The sequence below is a fragment of the Parasteatoda tepidariorum genome, chromosome 9 (genome assembly GCF_043381705.1).
Source record: "Parasteatoda tepidariorum isolate YZ-2023 chromosome 9, CAS_Ptep_4.0, whole genome shotgun sequence".
Classification (NCBI taxonomy): domain Eukaryota; kingdom Metazoa; phylum Arthropoda; class Arachnida; order Araneae; family Theridiidae; genus Parasteatoda; species Parasteatoda tepidariorum.
The window spans coordinates 56,438,267-56,448,686 of NC_092212.1; the positions used below are offsets into that span (position 1 = coordinate 56,438,267).

The following is a 10,420-nucleotide window of genomic DNA, read 5'->3' on the forward strand; positions in this document are numbered from 1 at the left end:
TGTTCATATAGAAATCGCAGGTATTAGTCTCATACAACAACGCCCCCTATAGTTTGTTGCGATCGCGAATACTTTTATGACTTTTATGATTTTTTATGCTAATGAGAACCAAAACAAAATGGAAATGAATGAGGGAAAACTGGATCCTACCACGTGATTTCCCGGCCAATAAAAATTAAGCATTAAACGTTTAACGCAACCTTGTTAGAAGTCGCATAAGAAGTATAACTTCAAAAAAATTTGCAGTGTACACGAAGGTCAAATAATGAAATTTTATGTGGTTCGAAGTAACTTTATTATCCTCTTCAAAAAATAATTTTTTTACATGCATGATACATCATTTTTTTATTATTTTAAAGATACGTAATTATTTTTTGTCTTTTAAGTTTTAAACAAAAGGTTTAAACAAATTTAATAGTAATCGAACAAAATGTGACAAGCACATGGTTTTGAAACCAACATACCAAATTACACTGAAGAGTGGCAATGTTAAATGCAATAATTTATGATTGGTGTATAAAAAATAATAAACAAGCAGTATATTTACTCGAAATATTGCATGAAAAGATTTTTTACAAGCATACTTACAAACAACCTTATGAATAACTACATATAGCATAACATCTTTAGAATTTAAGCAAAAAAATAAAATCCAAAAAGGCAATCAAAACAATAAATGATTAAATGACCTTAACCTCATGAATAACAACATATAGCATAACATTTTAAGAATTTAAGCGTTTAAAAAAATCGATTTAAGAATTTAAAAAAATCGGGAAAATATAATTTAAAGAAAGTCTTAGACTTAAATCATTATTTCAAAATTTAAAGATTTCAGACAATAATAGAATAATTCTAAATCAAAATATATTGCATAAATATGTAACATCATATAACTTTTTACAGAATAATTTTAAAATATGCGATGCATTTTTGTTTTCAAAGACTGACATTATATATTGCATATAATAAGTAATAATAATAAATGTAACAATTTTATAACATTGTTAACTAATTTAAATTTAAAAAAATTACGAATATGAAGTTGCAAGTTGCAAAAAACACGTAACAATTTTAAATTGTAAGTCAGCTGTTCTAGAAAGCATCCAATTCTTTGAAAAAACTCATTGGGTTTTTTCCTTGTTAAAAAATTCAAATTTAATTTACAAGTCACCAAATATTAATGTTAAATTTTGCAACAATCTAAATCTCAGGAATTTGTTATTCACTCTCAAATTAGATATTTTATTAATGATTCATCGTGTATTATATATATTTCAAAGGTTCCACTGTTGAAAATAAAATTTTCTTAAAATAAATTCCTATTAAATGTCTTGTTTGAGAAAAAAGGCGAAAAATATTTTTTAAGAAATTTAAGCATGAAAATGTAAAATTAGAATGCATTCTCTGTCGATGTAGTACAGGTTAAGGCCTAGTTTCTTAGGACAGGCGCCTTATCTGGGCGTCAGCGTTAAGTTGACGTTACCCTGATGCCAACAAAATACTGGTTTGTTAGCTCAAGGCCTGGTTTCTTAGGAGAGGCGTCTCAACTGGGCGTCAGCGTGAAGATATAATTTTATTATAATATAATGTATATTAATATATGTTAGCTCAGCGTGAGCAGTTGGTCCAACACAGACATTATCTCGCATTGCGCATGCGTTAATAACGTAAGCAAATATTTATTTTGAATTTGTATCGATTTTGTGATTGTCGACCAGTGCTTTAAAGAACAAATAATCACTTTGTCCAAGAAAAAACACATTATAGCTCAGCTAAATGAAGAAGAAGAGGAAAAAGAAGCTATGTTTGATGTTAAAATTAAAATCTTGGCTGATTTCAATGCTCTGTTGTTGGCTGTTGTCCTCCATTGCTTCTGTTGATAACGTCACGTTGTAATCCAACTGCAGTTGATTTGGACGGCAGTCGTCGTTCAAGCTGAGCGTTCGATGACGTATGCTGTCAAACTCATAAATTGGCCAATCAGAGGTAAACGTTCGTTTCAAGTTGACGCCGACGTTTCCGAAGAAACCAGGTCTTAAATGTTATATTTAAGTTGTATTAATGTTATATTGACATTAATCTTTCAAGAATTTAAAACTACTTATGTTTATTATCATTGAGGATAGACTCGCATTTCTAAGAGATTTTTTTCATCTAAAAAGGAATTTTAGTTACACATCGCGATTCAGCCTGTAACGAACCAATTAAACAAAATATGTCATAAAATATTAAAAGAATTTAAAATCAATTATAAATTACAATCAGTTTCTTATATGTCATACCTTAAATTTTAAATCATCAACCTTTGATTGCGAATTTTTAAACTTGGATTAATGTCCTTGAAGTGCAACTATACCATAAGGAATTGCACCACTGAGTCTTTGAAATGGCAATTCATGGACTGATGACGTGATGCGTGTTAAGGTCCTTGAACAGCAGCAGTACCATAAAGAACTACACCACTGAAACTTTAGAATGGCAATTCATGGACTGATGACGCGATGAGTGCAAATGTCCTTGAAGAGCAACAACACCATAGAGAGAGTTACGCCACTAAATCTTTGGAATGGCATTTCATTCCTAGATGACGCGGTACATGTCAATTTCTTGGATATATTACAATCCCACCAGAAAATACTACGTCACTGAAGCTTCTTACTGGCTGTGTATTAATTGATGACGTGTTGCATGCCAATATCACTTGTGCAACTATACTGAAGCAAATATCTATAAAAATTAAATTTTAGAATGGCTAAGCATTGACTGATGACGAGCTATATTTTTTAATAATATATAATGATATATTATATTAATCCATCGTTACTATAATATTGCAGATTTATCTGTATACTTAAATACCATTTATAAAAATTATAAGTGATGTTATTACATACTGAATTGTTAAAGCAACACATATATGTGCATAAAAAATAAGATATCAATCAGAAACATAAGCAAGAAAAATATTTTAAAATTTTTAACTTTTTCAAAAAGTTTTTTCATTTGTAGAAAAAAGAAAAATAATGAGAACTCCCACGAAAATCATAAAGTATAATTTCAAAACTAATCAGGATTTTAAAAAATAATTAAAGTAAAAATGATATTATTTAAAAAAATTTCACTTTAAAAAAATTCTTAATTACTGATTATATAGATTATATCGTTATATTACTTTACTTTATAATTTACTTAATAAATTTTATTATTTTTCTTTTTCCTCAGAAAGTACGCGTAATAAAAAAATTTGTTTAAATACAAGTTATAAAGTACATAAATTTTTTTCATACTCAGCCCCATTTTTGCTGATTTTCAAAATTTAAATTTGCATCTACTTTTATTTCAAAGTGTTTTTTTTTTTAAATAAAATTAAAAATATTTTTTATTTTGTTGGATATTAGAACAAATATGTAATTTGAAACTACTGCTGAATATTTAAATAATATCAACTGAAATTAAAATGAGAAAAATAATAGTCAAATAATAGCTACAAGGGGCTATAATTTGAATTGGTCAATAATAGCTACAATATATTATGCTGAATTATAACCTTGAAAAGAATTTACTATTCTTAAGCATTTAAACATTGAATTTTATTTTAAAAAAATTGAATCTTTATGTATATTTCTACATACACCTCCACCTTAAAATGCTAACACATGTTCCCATCTTCAGATGCCGAACTTTAACTAATCCATTAAAACAAAACAAAAAATAATAACTGAAACATTTAAGTATTTAAACAAACTTTTTCCTTTTCAGTATATATATATATATTCTTATATTTCATTTTAATACGATGAAAAGGTAACAATTAGTGAAATGAAAGAATCTTTAACCATTACACCAAACGTAAGATAAATAATGTTTAAGGAATGAACAGCAAATTTTAAAGTAAAAAATAAGTAACTGTCTCTAATTAAAACTTTTCTGTATAGTAAATGAAAGATAAAGTTTTAAACTATAGATTATATACCACAACCTCAAAATTCAGAAGAAACAAAAATTTTTAAAAGCTGTAACTTAAAGAATTACATGAAAAATAATTCTATCAGATAGAAAAAAGCTTATAAAAACTGGAAATCCTTCTAATTGCAAAAGCTTAAACTTGATCTGCGATGCAAGAAGTTGTTAAATTATGAAGCGCGTTTTTAAGAGATTCTTTTTGAAAGTTTGAAGTGTCAGGTGGTAATGCTGAAATGATATTAGTTATTTCCCCAGCCTTCAAATATTCTTCCACATAAGAGCATAAAATTTCCACAATTTTGCTATCGTTTTCCCTCTCCAGTGATTTATAAATTTTCGAACTTATTTCTGCCAAATTCATTCGTTCTTCAGTGGGAATTTTCCCCAATGTGTCTATAAACTTCTCAAATTTTTCAGTGATATTTAATGCTAGAGCACGAGATTTTGAACTAGAGTTTGCAAGCTCCGAAGAAAAAGAGTACTTTTCCTTTTTAAATTTTCGTATAACTAGATCCAACAATACTAATACATTATTGGTATTAAAATTTTGAAGATAAAATTTAGCCGAATTGGAAAAAGAATTTCTGTCCATCGATGGCCCAAGAGAAAATGAGTTTAAATCTTCTCGGTTCGGGACTTTAGCTTGTGGGATAATTTTAGAAAATGGTTGTACTTGTTCTATGTATTCCTGCTTGACATCAAATTTAATGTTGCGTGAAAAACGGGAAGATAACGGGGCACTATAGGGGCATGGAGTATTTTCTTTTTCTTTCTCAATGCACGGTAGGATAACAGTATCGTAAAGACTCTTCACAAAACGTTCATAATTATCATTGTTTTCATTTGGATCATTATTAGGATTTAATACAATGTTGCAAAGCTCATTCACTCCCATTTGTTTGAAAACTTCGAGAGGTTCTAAACCATAATATTTTTTTTCATTCTCCGGGGAACTTTTGTTCTTAATGTATTGATACATAACCCTGAAAATTTTTTCATGTATCAATTGGAGAAGATAAACCCCTTCTTTCGTTGAAGGATCGACAATGCTTGGGTTTTTTTCCACTATCGCCTTCACGAAATTTGTATCCATGTTATCAATTGCAGTTTGAATAGCCAAAATACCATTATTGTCAACGATTTTGACGTTTACATCTGCATCGAGTAAGAAGCTAAGAAAATTCAGTTTACGATATTTGCAAGCTAAATGCAAAGCAGTTGTGCCATCGTTTGATTGAGCATTTAAATTCACCTCATACTGGATTAAAAAGACTAATGCGTCTGCCTCGCTACGCTTCATAGATAAGTGTAAAGCAGTGGATCCGTCATCTTCTATTTTTGCCTCTTTGTCCGCCCCCTTTTTTATCAAATTCTCAGCTGTTCGCAATTGTCCAGCAGCAATTGCAAGGTGCAAAGGAGTGACGCCGTTTCCTCCAGCTAAATTGAATTGCGTTCTTTCGTCACTCAGTAATTGGGAAGCTACATTTTCATTTTTGAAATAGATTGCAAAATGAAGTGGAGTCCATTGATTTCTGATGGTCACGTTATTTATTCCGATGTTTGCTTTTGAAAGAAGTTTTTTTACGACGAAGTATTTTCCATACAGAGCAGCAAAATGAAGCGCTGTCATACCATCTTCGTTTGTTTCATTAATATCTTGAAGCTTAGAGGTTTTCAGTAAAGCGTCTACTATACTAGGAAATCCATTTATAGAAGCTAAATGTAGAGGTGTCAAGCCTAATTTCGTTTTTGCGCTGATGTTTGTGTCATTGTTAGTAAACAATTCTCTTACGATTTTAGCATTACCTTTCTTGTGAGTTGCATGATGCAGAGCTGTAAATCCAAATTTGTCCTCAGTATTCACTGATATTATAGGACTTTTCATCAATTCTCTAACCGTTTCTAAAAAACCGCTCCTTGCAGCAATATGTAAAGGTGTAAACTGATTCGTTTTAGTTTGTGCGTTTACGTCTGCACTCTGATTAATTAGCTCTTGAATGAATTCTTTTTGATCCGACTCAGCTGCTATATGCAGGGGAGTATGTCCTTTTCTGTCTTTACTATTAACGTCAATATTGCCGAAGAAAAAATCCCTTGCTACTTTGCTGTTACCTTTTAAAGCGGCAGCGTGTATCATAGTTCGTCCTTGTTCAAAAACTGCATCAATATCAGCTCCTTTTCCAATGAGTAGTTGAGTTTCGTTGTAAGCTAAGTCTTGATTTCCTCTTCCAGCAGCATTATAAAGATCCCTGTCAATGTCTCTAAATTTTGTTTCTGTTTTCTTTACAACGCCAACAAATTGAGTAGAACCTTTATCGAATTTTCGGAATATTAACCTCTCTCTGCCATCGTTGTCTTGTTCAACTGTAATCGTTGGATTAGCTTTATTTCCAATTGCTTCTGGTTTTGACCAACTACTAAATGTAGAAAACTTATTTTTATTTCTTAACTGCACAGCGTAGCTAACTTCTCTTTTATCTTTCCAGTCACCATACTGTGAGGTAATTTCAGGTGCTGAAAAATCCACGTCTTTTACTTCAACTATCCTATGAACATCATCCATCAAGTTTAAGTCAATCGCCTCAATATCATTTTTCAAATCGATCAAAATATTTTCAGAAATATCCTTGTACCATTCATTTTTTACTTCACTCATGAAATTCTTGTTCTTAACCTGTTGTATTATTCTAACTGCATTAGATAGAAGTGAACTTTTGAACTTTGTACTCAGAGACTTAATGAGCCCGTACTGCTTGTTAAATGTATCGAAATTTCCTATTTCGTAATTGTAGTTTGCAATATAAGCGTGTTGTTTCATGAGAAAAACTTTTACCAAAAAATATGTCTGAGTACCATAAAACAAAGCAAACAATGCTTGAAAAGCTTTGTTGTCTTCCGCGTTTTGAGGAATTGCATAGTTGTTTCTATTATTTATCAGCTCACTTAAAGCTGAATACAAACTGTCTACTGGGTCTGAGTAACTTTCTAATGTATGCAGCACACTGTTCTTGCTGCTTAGTTCATCGATATATTCCTTTTTATGCTTTTTATTTAGACTTTCTCTGGTTTCTTCAAAGTACTTAGCAGACGTATTTATTTTAGTTATAATCTCTTGTGTTTTTGTATTTTCTATGGTATCAATTACAATCTTAAACCCACGATGCATCTGGCTTTGTAAGCTGTCAATCTTAATTAGCGTTTCACTTACCTTGCGAGAAACTTCTTCCAATGCTTCCGTTTGTGCATCAATTTTTTTATCGATGTCACTAAATCGTTTCGCCATGATTAATTTAATTTCATCAAAATTGACATCATCACATTCGAGAGCTGTTGACGTAATTTCAAACCCTGCTTGCACAAGGTGAGTTGTCATAGCCAATCCAGAGGACACTTTCGTTGGATCAGGGAGGTCTCCCAAAAGATCACCGACTAAACCTGTAACCTTCGAAGCATATTCAAGTTTTTTACAAAATTTTTTCTTTTCTTCATTTTCCTCTAAAGCTTTTTCGTATTCCTCATCATCAGTTTCTCTTTTCGTTCGGTAAGAGGTGATAGTCAAATTATCTGCTGGCATTTTAAATGACCTGAAATAAATGATCTGCTTATTCAATAACAATCTTTAGAAAAAAGTTCAGTGTAAAGGTCTGTGAGATTTTCTTTGATTATATATACATTTACCACCTGCTAATAGAATATTGCAGTACGATACATTTTGACATTCAAAGGTAGGTAGCGAAATTAATTCCGTAAGTGATTGATTCAAAAAATCAATTGCTTTCCGAAAATTGCTTTCTTATTTTATTTTTCAGAAAACATGAAAAACGATAGCTGTGACAGATCCAATTTAAAATGTTTTGTAGAGATGGCAAAATATCAGATGTTTCTTTATTCCTTAAATGATGTAATATAATTCATTTTTTTGGAAATAATTTACCTCCGAAAATTAGCATGTGTTTATCATATGCTTGACATTTCTAATAAACCAATTTACTTGCTTTACATTTACTTGACCTCTAATCTTTGCTCATTAGTATTTTTTTTAATAAAACTTCTGTATTCTTTTTTTTAAAAATACTTAATTTTATAGCAAGGCAACGAAATTTCGTTTTGTTTTCTATTTTTAAACACACACACCCACATTATATATATATACACATCTAATATATATAATTCTCTTACGTGGCTCCAAAATTTTGGCTGTATTTCTTTTCCGCCGGTGGCAACGTTTGCTTTGTTTTGCTTACGTTACTATTTCTCTTACACGGTGAATCAACCAATGATTGCCGCTAAAAATGTCACATGCCAAATCTAGATGAGGTGGCTCAACATATAGCGCTTTTAAAAACGGAAACTGAAATAACCAGAGAGCATCAGCTGCGGCAATCTCATACTATTAAGCTAGACAGAAGTGAGTAGTCTTTGTCCATAGATCTCTATTTCAGTATTTTGTCGAAACCGCTTTTTTTTCACGAATTTATATATTACGAATTTATTTGACGATTTTTGATTTATATCGCGAATTATACAATAGCACATTTCTAATAGGTTTAACGAATTACATGTCATTTATTTGAATTCAAAATTATTTTAATGACTTAGTATTTACAAGAGATGTAACAAGTACAGATGTACTCTCTTAGTACAAGAGAGCATCGTTCCCACCCAGCTTCAGCCGGGTGGGAACGATGCTCCCAGTGGAAAGAACATTCATTATTAGATACATCAAGCAAACCACAATGAATAGATGGAAAATAGATAGGAGTGAATCATCAAAGGTCAGGCAGACATATAATTTCTTTAAAGATCCCACACTAACTCGCCTGCAGTCAAACTTCTATTTAAACCAATTCTTAACGGGCCACGGGGTTTTTGAAATATATCAACAGAAATTCTTCAATAAACGAGCAAATTGTAAATTTTGTGGCAGAGTACAAGACATTGACCATCTCATAAAATTTTGTCCCAAATTCCAGACGATCCGTGGCAGAAAATGGGATCAATACACTCAACATCAACTTTATGCTGATATTGACTGCAGGGAGAAAATCATCGAAATTCTTAAATATACCCTGGATGATCTGCTTGCCCCTGCGAGTACACCTGACTAATTTTATCTGGTTTTATTTTTAAACTTTCGGCTTTTAGGTTTTCTGGTTTTGAATTTCTGTTTTTAGTATTTTACTTCGGCACTTACCATGATTACCATTTCCATGATTTTATTCTCCCCTTGAACTGGCATCTTCATTATACATAGAACATTCGAAATGAAATCTTGCTCTTGGTCAAATTCAGCACCCGCTGTCTTACCTCGTGTCATCTTTGAGTGTTATCCTCTCAGTGAAACTTTGGTTTACCTTAGAACATTTTTAATCTTAGAGGCACTTAGCCTTGAAAGGGAGACACTTGAACTTTTAGTCAACTATTTTATTTATTCTACTAAGCTTATTTTAGTCTTATTTGTTTTTTAATGTGATTTTTCATATTTTACCACGTGATGTTTTACCTGACCTTACATTTATATGTTTTTACCTGTATTTTTGACATTTTTATTGTCGGTTGATTTTATCCACTTTGATGTTTTAAGCACTTTTAATTTTTATTCTGTTTTTTTTATTTTACTTTTTCGATTTTGGGATTTTTCCTATGTGTTTTAATCTTTTTAATTTTGTACTTTTACTTTTCTGTAGTTTGGTAGTGTTTAGATCACGTGCAAACGGGTGAAACCCTTATCCGCAAACTCCTTCGGGGGTAGGTCGGTTACTATTGGTCTTACAAGAGATGTAATTTTTTTTTTAAAAAAAAGTTTTTATATGGATTTGAATGATTGTTTTGAATTCTTAGAATTTTGTGCATTTGCAATGTACCTAAGTTAGTAGCGAGCTTGGTTTGCGAAGCAAACCATATAAGATTGCGTAACAATTTTCGGGGGTAGGCGAGCGTCAGCGAGCAGTGGGCGCAACCCACTAGTATACATAATGTGTGTGTTACAAATTATCCAGTATAATATTACCTTGCGCACATCCATTTCGGGCCCATCCTTGGTAACTAGCAAATCAATGCACAGTATAACAAATCACTTCAGCAATGTAGTAGGAACGGCACTTTTAATTCCTCTAGTTACACTCAATTTGCGCTTTTGTTTTCATATTTTGTAATCTGGCAATCTTGTGGCGAAAAAAATTTTAAATCATTCTTGAAAAATTTTACGTTCATGAAAGTACATCTGATTTCGCTACTCGCTTTATAGTTTTTTTTTTGTTTTATACTGTTTTTTTCTTTTTTTAATTTAATCTTTTTTTTTTAAATCAGTTGTTTTATATATATATATATATATATATATATATATACACAGGGTGTCTCAGTTAAGCGTTTCAGAACTTCTAAGAGGGGTAGGGGGCATCCTGACGACTCGAAATCATATAGCAATGTGGGGTCGGAAATGCTTTCCTGAAGC

General features: G+C 31.3%; 1 protein-coding gene and 1 long non-coding RNA gene across 2 annotated transcripts in view; both read right to left on the bottom strand.

Moving 5' to 3' along the window:
* Window positions 1–317: 317 nt before the first annotated feature.
* LOC139426624 (uncharacterized) overlaps window positions 318–10,420 on the bottom strand; it is a 21,997-nt gene continuing 11,894 nt past the window's right edge. The window contains exon 2 of the long non-coding RNA XR_011637849.1: window positions 318–2,730. This is a non-coding gene — a long non-coding RNA (uncharacterized lncRNA). The remainder of the gene's footprint in view (window positions 2,731–10,420) is intronic.
* LOC110283390 (delta-latroinsectotoxin-Lt1a-like) lies at window positions 490–7,610 on the bottom strand. The gene has a single exon (XM_021148505.3). It carries the CDS (start codon window positions 7,538–7,540, stop codon window positions 4,103–4,105), a length of 3,438 nt encoding a protein of 1,145 aa, XP_021004164.2. The 5' UTR covers window positions 7,541–7,610; the 3' UTR covers window positions 490–4,102.